General features: G+C 40.1%; 1 protein-coding gene across 1 annotated transcript in view; it reads left to right on the top strand.

The window, feature by feature from the left end:
• The first annotated feature begins 6,662 nt into the window (after positions 1-6,662).
• The window catches only part of LOC124106457 (putative vitellogenin receptor), a 68,176-nt gene continuing 53,451 nt past the window's right edge, over positions 6,663-21,387 (top strand). The window contains exon 1 of the mRNA XM_058585480.1: positions 6,663-6,946. Within this exon, the coding sequence (XP_058441463.1) occupies positions 6,663-6,946 (284 nt within the window). The remainder of the gene's footprint in view (positions 6,947-21,387) is intronic.

Raw genomic sequence — 21,387 nt, 5'->3', positions numbered from 1 at the left:
TGATTGCCTAAGATATACAGTAATAAATAACAGATTATTGATTCAAATTCAAAGTCCTGATTGAAGTCCAAGTTTTTAGCCCCCGAATTTTGCTGCGTCTGAATTATTATGAGAGACCTTTTTTTTTTTTTTGTATCAGGGATTGAACCCAGAGGTGCTCTATCACTGAGTCATATCCCCAGTCCTTTTTTAGTTTTCATTTTGAGAGATGATCTTAGTAAATTGCTCAGGGCCATATAAGTTGCTGAAGCTGGCTTTGAACTTGTGATCCTCTGCCTCAGCCTCCCAAACCTCTGGGATTACAGGCGTGCACCACCGTGCCATGCACTAGAAGCAAATTTTAAGTTCCAAACTTTTCCTTTTGTTTCCCAGTATGATTTATTGGCCAGCTTCCTATATTTCTCACTCTGTGATATTCAAGAAAGGTTTAATAACCAGCCCTCTTCAGAACTGATTTGTAGTATTTTTCCATTTGCTTTGGTGTCGATATTCCTCCCATGGCCAATTCCAAGTTACCAACTCGATGGCACTGAATGTGGAGTTGAGATGTGCAACATTATGTACTATTTACATCACACACACAGCATCAAGAGCATAGAAAATAGTAAATGATGAGTCTCAAGTATTGATTACCTTTATTTTAAATATAATTTAGTCAATTATTTATCATATAAGTGCAGTTGATAGAATTTCATTTTAATTTAATTTTTTAAAAATTATTTCTGGAAATTTAGCAATTGGCTCTTAAGAGTCCGTCCCACCTAATAATTCATTTCCTGGAAGTTTTTTTAAGTGAAAATTGGAACAAGGTGAAATTAAATTCCCGGCTTACAGTCTCAATGGTGTAAGACTGAGCCCTCCTCCAAACTTCTGGGGTTACCAAACATGGAACAAAACAGCCAGATTATGTCCTTGTCGGGGTGCTCTTGAGTTTTGCATTCTACTCTGCCACCTGGTGGTTATAATTTGCAATTGCTAAAGTCCCTGCTGCTGTCATGCATTAGGACTTTAGTTAGGTCTCTTACAGAGATGTTGAGCATTCTTCACCCACTAGTATTTTTAGCTACTAATGAAGCTTCCACTGGATAATTGGACTCTTTTACTTTATAATCCACAATACGAAGTCCTTTAAATTCTCAGACATTGAACTAAAGGGCACTTGAGTAAAGAATTTCTCCATGGAGATCAGCACCCCAACTCCTCAGTAGTAGGGAGCCTCACCAGGCTTAGCTCAGAAAGGCCAACAAGAGCAGCTATCATCCTAACAAATATCCCAAAGTTCATTTTGTTACTATTTTCCTTTTATTTTTTATTTATTTATTTTTTTAATTTATTTTTTTTAATTTTGATTTTTCAGTTGTAGTTGGACACAATACTTTTATTTTTATTTCTTTACTTTTATGTGGTGCTGAGGATTGAACCCAGAGCCTCAGCACTCTACCGCTGAGCCACAACCCCAGCCCCTCTATTTTTTAAAAAAATATTTTATTAGTGGGGATTGAACCCGGAGATGCTTAACCCCTAAGCCACATCCCAAGCCCTTTTTTGTATTTAATTTAGAGACAGGGTCTCACTGAGTTGCTTAGGGCCTTGCTAAGTTGCTGAGGCTGGCTTTGAACTTTCAATCTTCCTGTCTTGGACTCCCGAGCTGCTGTGATTACAAGCATGCATCACCCCTGCCCAGCTTTTCTTATTACTATTTCCTAAGAGGCTCTTAGCAGCAGTTCTTCAACTATTCCATGTTGATATGTCATAATTCCAAAAACTGAAGGCATAACCCCAGAAATTTGTCTGGAGGAGGGCTCAGTCATAAACCTACAATTCCATCACAAAGCCTCCTGCACTGCATAGTTTTAAGGTGGGAGGGAGAGATGACATTGGAGTTTAAATGTTAATTATACTAATTCACATTACTAATGTTCTCTTTAGTGCCTATAATTGAGGATTAATACTGTATTTAAGGGGAGTATTAAACCCATCTTCACATCTTCCTTGTTTGTTTAACTCCCACCAAGTACTGATTCATTCATACCATAAATATCTTGGGTACACGCTGGGCTGGTCACTTGACTAGGAGATGCAGACAGGTAGATGGATAAGGCCCAGGTCAAGACGTTGCATTTGAAGGGCTCAGCATGTTTGCAGGAGAGGTTAGGAAATATTTTTGAAAGCATCAGAGAAAGCTAGATTCTAACAAGAAGGTTTGGGAAGGCTTCTTGGAGGGGTATTAAAGTTTCTTGAAGTGTACATAAACTTTAGACATTAGAATATAGGAAAACATGAACCAAGGAATAAAATCAAAGAATTTTTAGCAGAACCATTAGAACACTTTGTCTGGAAGGTCCATAAAGAAGAAGTAAGGAGAAATGACACTAGAAAGTAGGCTAGGGACAGGTCTTGGATGGTCTTGATTATGATGGCAAGAAGTGTGGCCTTCCTGCAGTTAGTAATAAAAGGTTAGCTCTTCAGAGTTTTTAAGCAAAGGAGTAAGAGAGTTGGGTCCACTTGAAGAAGTTATCCACAAAAGCTTTGTTGGGCCCCTTGTGCCAAACATGGTCTTGTTTTCTACCCTGAGATGTGGAACAATTTGGGATCCGCACAAAATCATAATGAGAAGGTGGGCATTTAAAAAAAAGAGATAAAGAATGTTGCTGTCTACAGTAACCAGTTCTAAGAAGCTGCAGCTCATGAAATCACCGGTCACTCTTTTTTTTTTTTTTTTTTTTGGTACTAGGCCTTGAACCCAGTAGCACTAACCTAACCCTGGAAGTTTTTGTATTTTACTTTGAGACAGGGTCTCACTGAATTTCTTAGGGCCTTCCTTGATTACTGAGGCTGACTTTGAACTGGGAGTCTATGTGAGTGCCACCATGCCCAGTGTGGCTACTCATTTAAAAGGAGGAAAGAGTAGCATAAGAAACGGAGAAACAAAAATATTACAAGAAAAATATCAGCCTAACTAAAGAGGAGGAAGAGGAGAAAAGAGAAGGAGGAGGGGGAGAGAAGAGTCAGTCTGAGGAATTGCAGAACGGGCTCTGTGGGCAGGAAGGTCTAAGAACAACCCACCTGGAGGATGACTTTCTTCTAACCAGAACAGCAGGAAAAGAGATTTTTGGAAGTAGAATTGATAGCTTTGGTTGATATGGAGTTTGAGGAACTGGTGAATTTAAAATGATTCAGAGAGCATTTCTTTCTTTTTTTAAAAAAATATTTGTTAATTGTAGACAGACACAATACCTTGATTTTATTTATTTTTATGTGGTGCTGAGGATCAAATCCAGTGCCTCACACATGCCAGAAAAGCACTCTACCACTGAGCCACAAACCCAGCACCCCCCACCCTCATTCAGAGAGGATTTTTTGAAATCCATAAATTTCCAGAATTTGATAAAACATCACTTAAATGTTCTTACCCATTGATCTGTAATTGTTCTCCTAGAAGTTTATCCAGAAAACAATCTCAGATAAGCAAAAAATCTGTGTATAATATGCTTACTACAGTATTGTATAGTAGAAAATAAACTAGAAAAACTAATCATAATAATCATTTGGTATGTCCAAAAGAAGGGATAGATTTAAAAAAATCATGTTTATCAAAAATACTTAATGACATAGTTAACTGCTTTCATAGATACAGTCATATTAAGTTAAAAAAAAATATCAGGAGAGGGGAGGGAAAAGGAAAATATTGGCCAAATGATATTGTTAAGTTGCATGCCTGTCTGAATATGTAACAATAAATCCCACCATTAGGTACAATTGCAATGGATGAATAAAAAAAGAAAAAAAGCTGCCAGGATTCTCAATGTATAGTATGATTTCAAACTAGTTATGTTTTTTAAAGAAACTTCATATGAGTAGAAAATGAAGAAAAGAAACAAAATGTTAAGATTTTAACTGTGGCTATTACTGAATGGTAAGATTATAGATTTATTCTTTATACTTTATCAAGCATCCTTAAAATTTTATGAAATCAACATATTTTAATATATTATATATGATTATCACATTAATATTTTAACATTATTTATAATAATATATTCTAATAAACAAAGTGTTAAATGTAATAAAATATAAAAAAAGAAGTGACAGACTTCTGGCCTAATTTATAGGAATTCTCATCAAAGATTTAGATTTAAATATAGTTTATAATAAAGGTACAAACAATAAAACTAAAAAATGAAGTAAAAAGTCAGAATTGATAAAAATGAGACTATGCCTCTTTTAATTATAAGGTTTAACATAATTGCTGCGATTAAATTAGCTTATGAGCTTCTGGCAGTTAGAGAAAAATGGAAAACCAGGATCAGCTCAATTTTAATTACAATGTGTCTGAGTCTCATAGCAGATTTGCAAAGGAAATACTGTGTTTCTAAGCCTTGCCTTATAAAATACATCATTTAGCTACGATTATGATAGGGGAGACTTAGTAATAAAAATAGCAAAATACACTATGACATTTTAATAAGCTGGTAAAATAATTGTGACATGTATACTTGTGTTTCATAATGACTTTTACAGAATCGTAGGACATAGGAAGAAAACTTAGTAAAGGTAACAGTGGCCAAAAGATATAGAGAAGCATTCATCCTTCTGATGGTTCAAGCTAGATCCAGACATTAGAACTAATATCTTCAAGAACAAGTATTTCTGAAGTGTGCTTAAGAAATACATAGGTTGCTGGGCACGGTGGCCCTCCTCAGTAGTCTCAGCGACTTTGGAGGCTGAGGCAGGAGGATTGCAAGTTCAAGGCCAGCCTCAGCAACTCAGTGAGGTCCTAAGAAACTTAGTAAGAAGACCCTGTGTCAAAATAAAAAATAAAAAGAACTGGGGATATGGGTGAGTGGTTAAGCACTCCGGGGTTCTATCTCCAGTACAAAACAAACAAATGAACAAACAAAATAAAAAACCCCAAAGCAAAGAAACCAACACATGGATTGTGTTTAAATCACTCTTTTTTCTGCTTTGAACAAAAGATCTGAGAAGAACAGTTTTAAGGAGGAAGAGTTTATTTGGGGCTTATTATTTTAGAGGTCTCAGTTCATAGACAGCTGACTCCATTGTTCTGGGCCAAAGGTGAGACTGAGGCATGATGACATCAGGGCAGAAGTGTGTGGGGGAGGGAGGCAGCTCAGGACATTGAACCAGGAAGCAGAGAGAGAGCTCCCCTCACCACAGACACAAAGAACACCCCAAAGGCACACCCCAGGGACCCACCTCCACCAGCCACACCCTCCCTGCTTGTAGCTACCACCAAGTTCATCCCTATCAGGATGATTAGATTAAACTTCTCGTAGCTCAATCAGTTCACCTCTAAACATCTGTGCATGGTCTCAGGCATGAGCTGTTGGAGGACACCTAATACCTAAGCCATAGCCAGTTGCTTGATACATGATCAGTTTCCTAGGTTTCTCTCCCTAAAGATTCTAGTTCAGTTGGTCTAAAGCAGAACCTGGAAGGCCTCATAACAAGCATAGTAAGTAAACATGTGGATAATAGTTGAAGCAGGTGATCCAAGAAACCCATTTAGAGACCAAGGAAGGTGGATTGTTTCCACGTTCTTTTGGCATCTTGCCCCAAAACAGTGCTTCCTCTAGCAGGCTGTGCTCCAAGCAGGAACCTGTCATCCTGAAGTTCCAGATGAGTGGTTTCAGGCTGGGGTGTGCATCCTGGTGCAGGTGTCACGGAGCAGCGCAGAGGAACGGGCTGGGTGCAGGTCAATATGTTGACTTTCAATCACTCCCTATAATTTTTAATCTGGCATTTCACTCTATCTGGTGGGGGATCCTAATATTCATCTCTAAAGAAACTAGGGGTGGTTCTTAATGTTTCTGAAGTCCTTAGAAGTCTCAGTTCACAGACAGCTGACTCCATTGATTGAGATATCAATCTCAGCTTGTTTGCATTATTATCCTTTTTCCCCCCATAATTCTGCTACTGTAACAGTGGTCCCTTTGCCTCCTGAATGTAGCCCTCATTGCCCTAAGGCTTATGTATTTATTTAAATTGTTTTTTTAGATATAATGAACCTTTATTTTATTCATTTATTTATATGCAAGGCCTCACACATGCTAGGCAAGTGCTCTATCACTGAGCCACCACCCCAGCCCTCTAAGGCTTGTTTAAAAAAACAAATAAAAAAAAATTTTTTTCCTCTCTTTTCTCCTTCCCCCCTCTCCTAATAAGATTAGGGAGACAGTGTTATTTTTTTCCCCCTAGTTAATTGCCCTTGAATATACCCACTAGGGGAAGGAGATGCCTGCTGAGGATCTGGGGAGTAAATACCTCTCAAATTAACAAGTGAATCCTAACATACCATCAGGGTGCCCTGGTGCTCTCTACCACCGCACACCTGGAATGTACCCTTTGAAGTTCTTTTAAAAGCCCCCTGTCCCTCCTGATCCAGAGAGTCACAGCCTTTGGGACAGGAGTCCCCTGTGTTTCTCCTTTGCTAGCAACACAATAAAACTTCTTTTCCCTTTTTTTCTCAAAACCATGTCCTTATTATTAAATTGGCATTGATTGGCATTGGGGACAAGGACCGAGCTTTCGGTTACACTACTTTTAGTACATGTATGCATCAGACATAGAACACGATTCTCTGGTGGGGCACCAGGGAAGTAAACAGTGGCTTACAAAATAGGAGGCTGCCTAGTCCCACAATGGCTATTTGCAGGATGGAGAGCCCAGAAACCAGTAGCTGCTCAGTCCAAGAGTTGGAGTCTCGGAATGAGAGGGAACAGTGGTGCAGCCCCAGTCTGAGGCTGAAGGCCTGGAAGTTCCCAGGAGAGTTGCTGCATCATGCCGCAGTACAGCTGTACCAGGGCAGTGTGACACGTTGCCAAGGGACCAAAGAAAATGCCTGGATATGGAGAAATGCCTGGAGGGAGGGTCTAGTGGTGATAGGCCAAAGAGGTAGCACCTCTGTCCAGTGGTGGCCATTTGGGTGAGTGGCATGTATCCCTTCCACAGTGCCCTCAGTTTGCACCAGTCCCCACTCAGAGAGGAGCCTATATCTTAGGCTGCAGAAATAGTGACATCACGAGCATTAGCTTGCTTACATGGCCAGCATTCCAAGGTGCAAGTCTCCATGCAAAAGAGCAGTTTTGTACAGGTAACAGTAACTTGTTCTAGTCTCCCATATGTGTAAGAGAAAGCCAGTGTCCTTCAAGTTAATATGTATCTGGACTTTCTGGCCCAGGCCTGCTTTCAGTTTTTCCTTAACTTCTAGGTCTTTGAGAATAGAAAGGGGGTATTTCAAGGACCTGGTGTTTTACTGTCTCCTTGTTCTTTTTTTTTTTTTTTTGGTACCAGGGATTGAACTCAGGGGCGCTCAACCACTGAGCCACATCCCCAGCCCTATTTTGTATTTTATTTTGAGACAGAGTCTCACTGAGTTGCTTTGTGCCTCACTTTTGCTGAGGCTGGCTTTGAACTCTCAATCCTCCTGCCTCAGCCTCCTGAGCCCTTGCCCCTGTTCTTTAAGGCTAATAGATGCAGGTGTGAGTCCATGTGAAGAGCTGAGAAAGCCGGAGTCTGATATTCACAAGCAAAGGCAGCAGCAAAAAGGGTCCCTGCTCAAGAAGAAAGGCTTCCTCCTTCCCCTGCTTTTGTTCCATCTGGGCCCTGAGCCTATTGTGTGGTGCTGCCAAAATTCAGGGAGGGCTTTACCCACCTGCCAATCTTCTCTGGAAGCACCCTTGCAGACACATCCAGGAATGTGCTTACCAACTACCTCCACATCTCTCAGTCTAGTCAAGTTGCCAACCAAGATTAACCATCACACTGCTCCATTAATATTTATCCTCAGAGATATGTAAAATTCAGTCATGATATATAAGAAAAAAATCAATAAAATGAATATATTACCAACAACTGCTGAAACACTTGTCAACAGCAATTATTTATAACCAATAATATATTATAACCAATAATAACTGAAAGTCTCGTGTCAGAAGAAAGACAAATTGTTTAGAAATCCTTTTCAGTGACACAATGTCAAGCATTGGCAAATAAAAGTGACTTGGCATCTTCTGATTATTGAAATTAGAATTGGAAGTGATTCGATCACTTGTGGTCTCGTGTGTTTGTGTGTGTGTGTGTGTGTGTGTTTCCTGGGGATTGAACATAGGGGCACTCTACCACTGAGCTACCTCCCCAGCCCTTTTTATTTTTTATTTTGAGAAAGGATTTCACCAAGTTGCCCAGGCTGGCCTCGAACTTACAATCCTCCTGCATCAGTGCCCTGTGGATTACAGGTGTGTACCATCATGCCTGGCTCTTCAATAACTCTTAAAATGATAGGTTAGGAGAGCTACAATGGACGTTAGAATCTGTGTGGTTTCCTTTCCTGTCCTTTGCAGAGAAGAGAAGTAAGGTTCAGAGTGGTAAAAGTAAGTTGATTTTTCCTCACAATTAAATCTTACATTCTTTTTTGACAACACAGGTGTTTTTAAGGGCATCTCTGCCGTAATCATACCCTGTCTTCTGTGTTTCTAGCCCTGGAGTGCATGGTGTGATATTAGGAAGGCGACAGCTAGCCTTGGGTACTTGCCAAAGTTTGCAATTCATCTCACAGAAGACAGGGCTCTGCATTCCACAGTGGGGGATCAGGCTTCAAGAGCAAATTCCTGAGCTGCTGTCATCACCTTCACTCCCTGTCACTCTTCTGACAAAAGCCCTTCCACAGGTTCCCACCGCCTGCTCCATGGAGCCTGGCCTCACTAATCTTCTGCAATTCGATCCCTACCTTGGGCCAACAGTTCAGAGCCAGCATCCACACCTCTCAGCTCAGCCACCTGTAAGACTCTTTGTCCCCCATTGGACTTCTTCACTAAAGCTGACTGGGTCCTTTTGGTCCCACAGGGACTGCCAGGTCGAGGACTCTTATAGATCCTGGTCCTCTGTGAAGATGATACTCATATGGGATTAGCCGTGCAAGAGATTGATGGGGTCGGGGAGGATTCCTGTGAAGGATGAAGGAGATGGTCAGGAGATGCAGGCGGACTGCTCTGGGGGAGAGCAGGAAGGAGTGAGGGCAGGGCAGAATTTGAACAGCAGTGCAGCAGGGGCATCCTGGCTGGGCCGGAGGGGGCGTTCCTGAGCCAAGGGGCCCACAGAAGAATCCCAGACTGCAGGAATGGGTTGACCACACTATAGGAAGGAGCTGCCGGGATCATCAGCCACCTGGCTCTCTGCAGCAGAGGCCAGGGCGGAGCATCGCTAGGGCTGTCAGGCTTTGCAACCATTCACCGCTTGTGACACCCTTACCTCGCTGAATTGTATGTATTTAAGCTTGATGGTTATTGATGATAATCATCAATGTTTATGGAAAATTTGCTGTATATCAGGTGCTCTGCTAGGTTCTATGTGTAACAGATATCAAGTTCTTAGGTCTCAAACATGAACTTTAGAGATTATTTTTTGTACCTGAATTTATATTTTGGGCCCATGTTTTCCAGATAATGGAAGTGTAGTCTTAGCCAATTCAGGTTTTCTCCAGTTAATAGGAGTTCTCATCTCTTTGGCATAGCAAAAAGGACAGGGTTAGTGTCAAAGCATGGAATACAGTATCTGGACTCAGTTCTTGCACCTCCTGCTGAGTCCTGGTTCCCAATGGCCCATCTGCATCTATGCCCACGAGTGCCTGGAAGATTCCCAAAGTTGATCTGCTTTTCTATGGTAAGGTCCATAGAACACCCCTGCCCCCATTTGCACCTCGAGGTCTCTGGGACTGCTGACTTCTCAGCACCTCTGTGCCTGTGTTGATGCCCACCTGTGCCACTGGGTCTGGAGAACCTCGAGAGCTGTCCCAGGTGCCCTCTAAGTGACTCTATGCTGCCATTTCTGCCTCACCCCTGTGGCATCTCCCTCACCTAAACTGGGTCCTGCTGCTTTCCCAGGGGACCACCCAGGAGGTAATGTACAGGCTACTCCTGTTTGCAGAAGCCCAGGTTTGTCTGAGTGTTCTATTCTACCAACATATTCAAACAGAATGGGCTGTGGGCTCGAAGTCCCAGGCTCTGGCTCACTCAGTCACATATAATGGTTGATTGTCTTTTGCCTTTTCTCTGTCCAGCCAAGATAATCATCTCTTCTGGGGTACAAAACTGGATCCACAGTATGTTCCTAAAATCTGTTATTTATGCCATATTTTGTTTTTTGCCAAGTGCTTTGCATGTATTATCTCAATTCTTACAATAAGAAGTTTATAATATAGATGGAGGTTCAGAGAGGTAACCAGCTTGCCCATCAATGCACAGCCTGCAGGCACAGTGCTGGTATTTGGATGCCCTTGATCAGAATTCAGTTTGCCCCTGGAATCTTCATAACCTTTACAGATTTTAGGAATAGAAGATCTAACCAACATTTGCCCTGTAGAATTTGTTTAAATAGAAGCTAGAGACAGTTTTTAGAATTGAGAAAACATCTTTGGCTGGGTGTGGTGGCTCATGCCTGTAATCACAGCAGCTGGGGAGGCTGAGGCAGGAGAACTGCAAGTTCAAAGCCAGCCTCAGACACTTAGTGGGACCCTAAGCAACTTAGCAAGAACCTGTCTCAAAATAAAAAGGTCTGGGGATATGACTTAGTAGTAGAGCATCTCTGGATTCAATCTCTAGTACAGAAAGCAAAAATGAACCCTACCCCCAACACACACACACACCACCACCACCACCACCACACATCTTTGTTGCTACCCTTGAAGAGTGTAGTCTGATTTGGAGGCTTTGTCAGTTTCTTGCCATGAGGCAGAGGTTGAAGCAAGCGAGCTCTTGATCCGTCCAGCTGAGTCTGTGGATGCTAAGTGGCCAAGAGATAACAATCAAATGACAGTCTTGAAAACTGCATAGGTACACACAGAAAGAAGGTTTTCTTGTGGCTTCCCTCCCCAAATGTGTATATAGTTTATATGCCTGCAAGTCATTGCATAAGCAACATACAACACAAAATAAAATACTTGAAATATGTATCAAGGAGAAAACGGCACTGAAAATTTCCAGTTGTGCATGTAATGATTAGATTAATGCAGTCAAGTAATGTAAGTTAAATGGAAAACAAGAAAACAAACTTTGACAATAAAAGCATAGAAAGAGAAAAAACAACCACCAAAAAAGAAAAAAAATAGAAAGAAAGAAAGATAGAAAACAAACTTTGAAACAAACACAAATAGCAATAAAAAGGTTTGTATGGGTATGTACTTTGTCATTTTGGTGAAAAAGGGTTTTGATGAAGAAAAAGAAAAAAAAAGAAACCAACTTCAGATTAGCAATGTAGGTGACAACATACATTGCTTGCTAGGTGCACCTCATACTCCACTGATGCAGCCACCACATTGCATTGTGGTTTGGTTTACGTGGTTAGTAGTTCCAAGAGCATGTTGGGAATAATGAATGAATGAACGAACAAATGGATGGATGGAAGTCCCCCAGAAAAAGGCTCACTGAGGCTAGTATGACTATCCTACTAATTTTTCTTCCCAAGAATTTAGCGGTTTCATATGGCCAGTGGCTCTAGAGTTTTTGAGATCGGACATTGACGCCATCAGGAAAAACGACACCGGTAAGTATCGCCATGAAGCAACACATTTTATTCTTCTAGTGGGGAGGCTGTCAAAGTTGTTTTGTTTTCAAGTTGATTTTCCCATGTGCCAGTCAGTTGTTCATTTCCATGACCAAAATACTTGACAAGAACAACTTAGAGGGGCAGAAGTTTATTTTGGCTCACAGTTCCTGAAATTTAGTCCATGGTCAGTGGAGTCCATTGCTCTGGGCCCAAGGCAGAACATCATGGTGGAAGGGTGTGGTGGAGAAGGCTGCTCTACTCAAGGTAGCCAGGAAGTGGCTTGGGGACTCAGGGAAGGGAAGGGGTCACAAGGAGGATGCAACCTTCCAGGGCACACAACCCAGTGACCCACCTCCTCTAGCCATACCCCACCTGCCTACAGTTAGCACCCAGTCTATTCCAACTAGAATGGACTGATGAGGTTACAGCTGTCACAACCCAGGAACATTCCTGAATTAACACAGGAGCTTCTGGGGGACTCCAAACCATAACACATGGACTTAAAGTCAAGCATGCCATACTGCAAAGCACAGTCAATTTTGAGCAGATTTAGGTGTAAGCCTAGAACCTACTACTGATTAGTTGCATTCTTTTTGGAAAAGTTATTTGATTTCTCTAAACCTTAGTTTGTTTCTTTGTAAGAAAGGGGATGAGAATCACTATCCCAGAATATTGTTGTGAAGAGTAAATGAGATAATGCATGGGTAAAAGATTCCTGGCCCATAGGAAGTGTGAAATAGACACTGCATTTATTGTGATTATCACTATTATGTTTTCACATGGAAATAACATCTAATTTTCCAGTGTGAGCTGCAAGGGTGCATTTTTGGCACTTGAGAACTCAGGAGGGAGGAGCAGAGTTGACTGAGTTTATATGCTGCACTTCCAGGCTCGGGAGATTGTGTGATTCTGAGATTCAGGTCCTGGCCAAAGGTGCTCCTGCAGTGAATTAATCATTTCACTGCTCTCACATGTGTTGACGTGTGTCCACAGTTCCTGTATGGAGATGCCTGCTGTGTGGAGACTGTGTGGAAACTGGACCTGCCGCAGTCCGGCTGCAGCAAAATAACCGGGGGGGTGACGAGCAACTTGTGTACATTGATACAGCAGGAGTAGGAGCCGTTTATTGTAGGACAGGATATATGATATAAACCAGAAAGACTCAGATTAGCATCTTAGTTAATCAAGCACAGTGTAATTTACTCCTGTGAGTAGCTCTAGGTATCTACTTGACAATGATGAAGTCTACAAGATAACATAATTTAGCATTATTTATTATCCTCAAAAATTATCTCCACACTTAATGGCTCGATGGCGTTACTTCACAAACCACTCCCTCTGGCAAAATGCCAGGCGCCATCCTGACTTGTTTACAGACCCTAACATTGACCCTCACTGCGTGGAGACTGGACCCTCACTTTGCTGCATGTGCAACACACATTGCATATAACATTGAAGGGACCCTTTAGTATATGAGAGAAGTGCTGTGTCAAGAGTCAGCCTATAGGTGGCAGCAAAAACTCAGTCATGGGAAACCAGTTAACAGGCTGGACAGGTGTTCTCTATCACTCCCTTTGGTGTCTCAACAGGAAAGACCTGGAAGTTTTAAGCAGCTGTGAATTTATTGGATTCAACACACCATTTAAGGCAATCCAATCCATTCTTTGGTTTGATTGAAGATGTCTGAAGTCATTAGTACTAACTTCAAATACCATGTATTCATTTTTTATATATTAAAAAAAAAACAGGATTTGGCAATCAGTTATTATTAGGCTCAGTTAATGAGGGATAGCCTCCAGATGGCTTATGACAGCCATCATCAGTGTTATTTATGCTGGAACAAATGCATCCTTTTTGACTGGGTTGGTAAGGAAGCAGTCATATCCTTGGGTTTGGGGAAAAAAGGCAGGGTGTCACATGGTTCCTCACACTTATAAACCCATCCTGGCTCACCTATAAACAATATCAAAGTTATTGCTTTTGAATTTCAGTTTATTTAATGTTATTTGATTTGCATATTTTTGTTTTATCTTTACCTATTCCTTAAATTCCAAATTTTCTATGAAAATAAGCCTGTCTTCTGTAGAAAGCATAGAGTCTGACATTTCCCTTAACCCAGTCTGAGAGTCTTGTTATTCGATACTGGCCTTCCGCCCATTCATACTTCTCGCAGTATCCCATAGATTTGATTTAATATCTTTCTCCTTTTTATTTTGCTACTTATTGTATCTGTTGTTGTCTGCGGTTTTCTTGTTTTCAAATTTATTTTGGCTTAAACAGGGCATTCATTTTAAAGTTCCCCTTGCCTTCTGTCCTATCAAATAATACAAATTTCAGGATATATCTCAGGGGTGTGTGTGTGCGTGTGCCACCAGGGATAAAACTCAAAGGTGCTCAACCACTGAACCATATCCCCAGACATTTTCATTTTTTATTTTGAGACAAGATCTTGCTAAGTTGTATAAGCCCTTGCTGAGTGCTGAGGCTGGCTTTGAACTCATGATCTTCTTGCGTCAGCCTCCTGAGTTACTGGAATTACAGGCATAAGCAACCACAACTGTTCCTTCTATATTTTAAGTTGCACTTAAAGCTAGAATCCTCTATGTATATACTAAAATCTAACAGTCACTGTGACTCCCTAAGTCCTTAACAACATCACCCCTACCACCTTCACCAGCCGAGTCACTTAGAATGCTTTGGTCTTCCTACCTATTCTCCCATTCCTGACCTCTAGATTGTGTTAATAAAATTAATAATTCATCATCATGGATAGTTTTTATAACTTTTTGAAAACAATTTTATAATTAGGAAAAATAAAATAGTTTAAAGAATATGCATAATACTCTTAGATTTACCAATGATTAACATTTTACTCCATTTGATATAGTCATTTGCTTCTTTCTTACACACACACACACACACACACCACACACACACAGTTGTATAATTGTTTTTTGAGCCATTTGGGAGTAAACTATATATACCGTGGCCCTTATCCCTAAATGTTTCAGTGTGTACTTCTAAAGAAGAATGATCTTATCTTCCATATCCACAGCACAGTGATCTATTTCATAAATTTATACTGATATAACTTATGATGGTCCCCATATTTGGTCAGATGGCCTAGTAATGTCTATCACAGCATTGGCCACCTCTCTCCAGTGCAGGATTGAGTGCTGGGGTAAGCATCCTTGTTATTCCCATTAGTTGTCATGTCTCTTTAACTCCTTTAATCTGGAGAGGACAGTCCTCCCTGGTATTTTAAAAAACAGAATGAGTTTCTTCTGTGCTTTTCTGATTCCCCCATTGTGATTAGATTCGGGTTCTGCATTCTCATCGAGAAACTTGTGTCTTCCTCAGGATACCCCATCTGTGGGCATGCAATATTTGCCATCCTTCATTGGTGATGTGACATTTGAGCACCTACGTGAGTTGTTATCTGATTTTTCTACTCTACAATCATGGTTTTATTTTTCTCCTTTGAAAGGAGTTAGCAGTCTGGAGTGATTTGCCTCATACCATGCAACTATCCTGTGTACTATTTAGTTTCTAGATATGGGCGGATATTGTTTTCAGATAGCCACCTGTTATAAGATTTGTTAATTTAATTCCTGTGTCATCAGAGAGAAAACTTGGTATGTCTTGAATTCTTTTAAATTTATTATGTTTTGGTTTATTGCCAAGCGGAGACATTAGGGGTTTATTTTAGTCAGTGTTCCAAAGTGCACCTGATAGAATATGTATCCTGCTGCTGTTGAGTGGCATATTCTATAAATGTTAAGTTTATAAAGGTGGTTTATAGTGTGCTCAAGTTTTCTATACATTAACTGGTTATCTGGCTACCTGTTACAAATTGTTGAGAGAGGGGGTTGGAATCTCTGACTAATTGTGGATTTTTCTTTCTAGTTCTTGCAGGTTTGGGCTCATATATTTAGAAGCTTTGTTAAGTGCATATACATTCAGAACTGTTCATAGGTTAAAAATAAAAGGATTGAAAAAGATAATCATGTGAGGACTAATTAAAGCATAAATGGCTTTATGTTTATTAGATAAGAAAGGTATCAGAACAATGAAAATTATCAGGGATAAACAGAAAGGATAGCATCAATTTCATTTTATTTAAAGTGGATTATTTTTATGGGGAATATATAACTGGGTATTTTAAAAGTCAGATTTCATCAATCTCTGTCTTTTCATTAGTGTGATTGGATCACATCTTAGATGCTATGACACAATACCATGATCTGGCTGGCTTATAAATAACACATTTACCCCCACAGTTCTGGAGGTTAGAAAGGCCAAGATCAAGGTGCCAGCAAGATTCAGTATGTCTGGCTTATATGACTGAAGGGACAAGGCAGCCCCTACAGGCTTCTTTTAAAAGGGCACTAATCCCATTCAGGAAGCTGCACATTCATGACTGAATCACTTTCTTTTTTTTATCATTTAACATTTTAATAATTGCAAATATATTTATTACAATTTACAAGTTAGTTAAGTTATATACACAAATATAATTTTAGCTATAAAATCCCAACTGGTTACATTTAAATCATATTACATTTAAATTGAAGAAGCCAATTTAGAAGTCTTCTAGTCCCTTAACTTCACCTTCCTTAAATTATATAAAAATAAAATCTGATAGTTTTGATTTCAAGTTACAGAGGAGGAGGTGTCATCACGTTTTGTCACTCAGAAATGGAAATTTTACCTATCTGTACAAAGTCTTTCACATGCTACATTGACACGTAAAGCACTATTACAAGACTTTAATGTATAAAACGTTGAGTTAAAACCTCCTAGGATTTTAAGATTGGGGGAGGGGCTTATTTACTTTACCATCTAGGAACGGGATGAAATTGACTTGAAATCACTTTCTAATGGCCCCACCTCCTAGAACTATATAATTAGTGATAATGGTACAACCTATGAATTAGGTGGAGATTCAAACATTCAACCTAAAGCAGATCACTGCAATTGAATTTTTATTATTTATATGGTTCCATCTATATCTACCATTTCATTATTTGTTTTCTCTGAAAAAAAGAAAAAACCCCGTAGGGGTATGAGTTGATAATTCCTCCACTATACATGCCCCCTGTAATTGAACAGTTATGTAAATGCACAGCAGATGGTGGAAGCCGGTTTTCTCACTGTTGGAGTGTGAGGTTACAGATAAGCAAGGGAAGATGCTAGAATGATGCATATGGTAATAGACTGAAGTTGGATATGTAACATCAGTTTGAACTAATTTTAGTTTCATTTAGATACAGAAAGTTATCGACAGAAATATTTATAGCTATTGTGTGTGCACATAGCTGGTATACACACATATATTTTCTTGCTCTATCAGCTGAGAGAGCCTAGAAGCTGTAACCCCCAGTGGTGATGAGAACACTTAGCATCCAGATCTTGACCTCTAATACCATTCTCTGGTAGGAACTAGGGCTCCTTGAGAGAGGGCTCATGTTAGGGCTGGGAGCTGCAAGTAGACTAGATGAGCCTAGAGCATCTTGCAGTGCCAAAAACCACGACCTTCACACTGGTGGAAATACGTCAAGAGATCATACAGGACAGACAAAAGAGCCCCCAAGGTCAGGGTGGAACAATTCGAGCAACATAAACTTCAAAAAGTAATTCTGGGTTATAACAAAAACATCAAATAAATAGCTATGAGTTTGTATTGATGTAAGTAAATGCTTTAATAAATCAAATAAACAGATTAGAATGGCTTGGTAGGTATTCTGCCCTCAACAAGGTGAAGCATAAATCTAGTTTTGGATGTTTGTGGACCCACTTTAAACCTCACCCTGATTCTTCCTGCTGTCCCAATCTGGGCAAGTTTAGAAGAAAATGTCCTTCTCTGGAGGCTGCAGGACAATTGAACCCTCAACCTGGCCCCTAGTCATCATAAATAATTTGCTTTTCAAAGTCCCCGGGTAATGGCTTTGACATGTCTGGGGTTTTTAATTGTAATGTGTAGAAATGATAGGGTATTGTGGGTGTCCTTCATCTCATCAGGAACTGGAAACTTCCTTCCTGAACTTACTGATTTTACACTTGAATATGTCAACATGCTTTCAAAAGAAATACCTACAGAAAATAGTGCACTCAGAAGCTGGGCATGCACACCTATGATCCCAGTGACTCAGGAGGCTGAGGCTAGAGGATCTCATGTTCAAGGCCAGCCTGGGCAGTTTAGAGACTCTGTCCCAAAATAAAAATAAATAAGGGCTGGGGATGTGGCTCAGTGGTAGAGTGGCCCTAGGTTTAACTCCCAGTCTCTCTCTCTCTCTCTCTTTGACACACACACACACACACACACACACACACTCACACACAATACCCTTAGAATAGTGCTATCTCCTCCCTGGTCCCTTCCCATTTCCCACTCCATCCACCCCTTGTAAAATATATGCTCTTTTGTCTTTTTTTTTTTTTTAATAGTGTTGGGATTGAACCGAGGTCCTTAAACTTGAACATGCTAGGCAAGTGCTGTACTACTGAGCTACATTCCCAGCTGTACTCCCCCTCCCCCTCAGTTATCACCTATTTCAGGTCATCTTAAGGTTTCTCTTGCAGTTTTTTTTTTCCTCCTGTTTCAAAAGCACTTATTAACACTTATAATTTATAGTTCTATTAGTTAGGACCCCAATAGGGTACAGATGGAACACTCAAATTTGGATAACCTGTCAGGTTTGATGGCCCATGCCTCTAATCCCAGGCATTTGGGAGGCTGAGGCAGGAAGATCTCAAGTTCAAGGCCAGCCTCAGCAACTTCACAAGGTCTTAAGCAACGGAGTGAGACCCTGTCTCAAAATAAAAAATAAAAAGGGCTGGGGATGTGATTCAGTGATTAAGCACCCCCGGGTTCAATCTGTTATCAAAAAAAAAAAAAAAAATCAGATTATCCAAGCAGGGTTTCTTTTCAAAGAGACTATCAACAATAGTGTGGGAGGCAGGAGAGTTACAAAGAAGAATGCAGAAGTTCAGGTGAGTTACACAGAGCACCCCTCACCCCCACCAGATGGATGGAAGGAGGCTGCCTTGCTGTGGGAGGGAGAATAGTATAGAATAGTCCGCTTTGAAATAAGGCCCTTCCTTAGAGGGACAGCCAGCCTAGAGGACCTTGCCACATGTGGAATAAACACTCTGACCTCACTCTCTTCCCTTCCTCAAGTCTCCTGCCAGTTGAACCCAAATGGTAGCCAGAGGGCAAAGGAGCCCATAAAAGAGACTATGCTTGATCAGTCTTCCAGAGCAGAGAGGACAGAAGGGGGCCTTTGCACTCATTCGCAGCATCTACTTAAATCAGACATTTTATAAGAATATATATTTCCGTCACAATTTTTTGTATGTATTCTTTTTTTTTTTTTTTGGTTAAAGCAAGTAATATTTAATTCTTACACATTTCATTTTAAACTAAAAAAAATAGATATGCATACATTTGCCATTTTTTTGACATGGGAACAAAGTCTTCTTAGATTATTGATTTAATTACTGGAGTTCCAATCTTTCTCACATAAATGACACCCATAAAATTATCTATAATTTCTAGTTTCAATTCCTTGAAGATACTTCTAAGGTTTGAGGTTTATTTCTTTTTTTCATATGGATATCCAATTGTTTTAAGAACATTTATTAAATAGCCTCCTTCCTCCTTTGCATTACCCTGATACTTTCATTGAAAATCAACTGAACATTTAAATGTAGATCCATTTCTGAACCAATCCTGTCCCACAGGTCTACAGGTCTATCCTTATTCACATGTCCATCCTATATCACACTGTCTTTAGTTCTGAAGCTTTATAGTAAGTTCTAAATAAAGTAATGTAAGTCCTCCAACTTTATCCTTTTTCAAAACTGTATTGATTATCTAAGGTCCTTTGTATTTCTATCAATTTTTTTTTTTTTTTGGCATTAGTATTTCTTTTTTTTTTTTTTTAATTTTTTATTGTGGGTTGTTCAAAACATTACAAATTTCTTGACATATCATATTCCACACTTTGATTCAAGTGGGTTATGAACTCCCACCTTCACCCCATACACAGATTGCAGATTCACATCAGTTACACATCCATTGATTTACAAATTGTCATACTAGTGTCTGTTGTGCTCCGCTGCCTTTCCCATCATCCACCTTCCCCCCTCCCCACCTCTCCCCTCCCCTCCCCTCCTCTCTCTCTACCCCCTCCACTGTATAACCCTGAGGGTCTCCTTCCATTACCGTGCAATTTCCCTTCTTTCTCCCTTTCCCTCCCACCTCTCATCCCTGTTAAATGTTAATCTTCTTCTCCTGTTCTTCGTCCCTACTCTGTTCTTAGTTACTTTCCTTATATCAAAGAAGACATTTGGCATTTGTTTTTTAGGGATTGGCTAGCTTCACTTAGCATAATCTGCTCTAATGCCATCCATTTCCCTGTAAATTCTATGATTTTGTCATTTTTTAATGCAGAGTAATACTCCATTGTGTATAAATGCCACATTTTTTTTATCCATTCGTCTATTGAAGGGCATCTAGGTTGGTTCCACAGTCTTGCTATTGTGAACTGTGCTGCTATGAACATCGATGTAGCAGTGTCCCTGTAGCATGCTCTTTTTAGGTCTTTAGGGAATAGACCAAGAAGGTGAATAGCTGGGTCAAATGGTGGCTCCATTCCCAGCTTTCCAAGAACTCTCCATACTGCTTTCCAAATTGGCTGCACCAATCTGCAGTCCCACCAGCAATGTACAAGTGTACCCTTTTCCCCACATCCTCGCCAGCACTTGTTGTTGTTTGACTTCCTAATGGCTGCCAATCTTACTGGAGTGAGATGGTATCTTAGGGTGGTTTTGATTTGCATTTCTCTGACAGCTAGAGATGTTGAGCATTTTTTCATGTACTTGTTGATTGACTGTATGTCCTCCTCTGAGAAGTGTCTGTTCAGGTCCTTGGCCCATTTGTTGATTGGGTTGTTTGTTCTCTTATTGTCTAATTTTTTGAGTTCTTTGTATACTCTGGATATTAGGGCTCTATCTGAAGTGTGAGGAGTAAAGATTTGTTCCCAGGATGTAGGCTCCCTATTTACCTCTCTTATTGTTTCTTTTGCTGAGAAAAAACTTTTTAGTTTGAGTAAGTCCCATTTGTTGATTCTAGTTATTAACTTTTGTGCTATGGGTGTCCTATTGAGGAATTTGGAGCCCGACCCCACCGAATGTAGATCGTAGCCAACTTTTTCTTCTATCAGACGGCGCGTCTCTGATTTGATATCAAGCTCCTTGATCCATTTTGAATTCACTTTTGTGCATGGCGAGAGAAAGGGATTCAGTTTCATTTTGTTGCATATGGATTTCCAGTTTTCCCAGCACCATTTGTTGAAGATGCTATCCTTCCTCCATTGCATACTTTTAGCCCCTTTATCAAATATAAGATAGTTGTAGTTTTGTGGATTGGTTTCTGTGTCCTCTATTCTGTACCATTGGTCCACCCGCCTGTTTTGGTACCAGTACCATGCTGTTTTTGTTACTATTGCTCTGTAGTATAGTTTGAAGTCTGGTATTGCTATACCGCCTGATTCACACTTCTTGCTTAGCATTGTTTTTGCTATTCTGGGTCTTTTATTTTTCCATAGGAATTTCATGATTGCTTTCTCTATTTCTACAAGAAATGCCGTTGGGATTTTGATTGGCATTGCATTAAACCTATAGAGAACTTTTGGTAATATCGCCATTTTGATGATGTTAGTTCTGCCTATCCATGAACAGGGTATATTTTTCCATCTTCTAAGATCTTCTTCTATTTCTCTCTTTAGGTTTCTGTAGTTTTCATTGCATAAGTCTTTCACC

The sequence above is a fragment of the Marmota monax genome, unplaced genomic scaffold, assembly GCF_021218885.2.
Source record: "Marmota monax isolate L192 unplaced genomic scaffold, Marmota_monax_Labrador192_F-V1.1 WCK01_AAM20220418_F8-fsc00528, whole genome shotgun sequence".
Classification (NCBI taxonomy): Eukaryota; Metazoa; Chordata; class Mammalia; order Rodentia; family Sciuridae; genus Marmota; species Marmota monax.
This window is presented reverse-complemented; position numbering and strand designations above follow the sequence as displayed.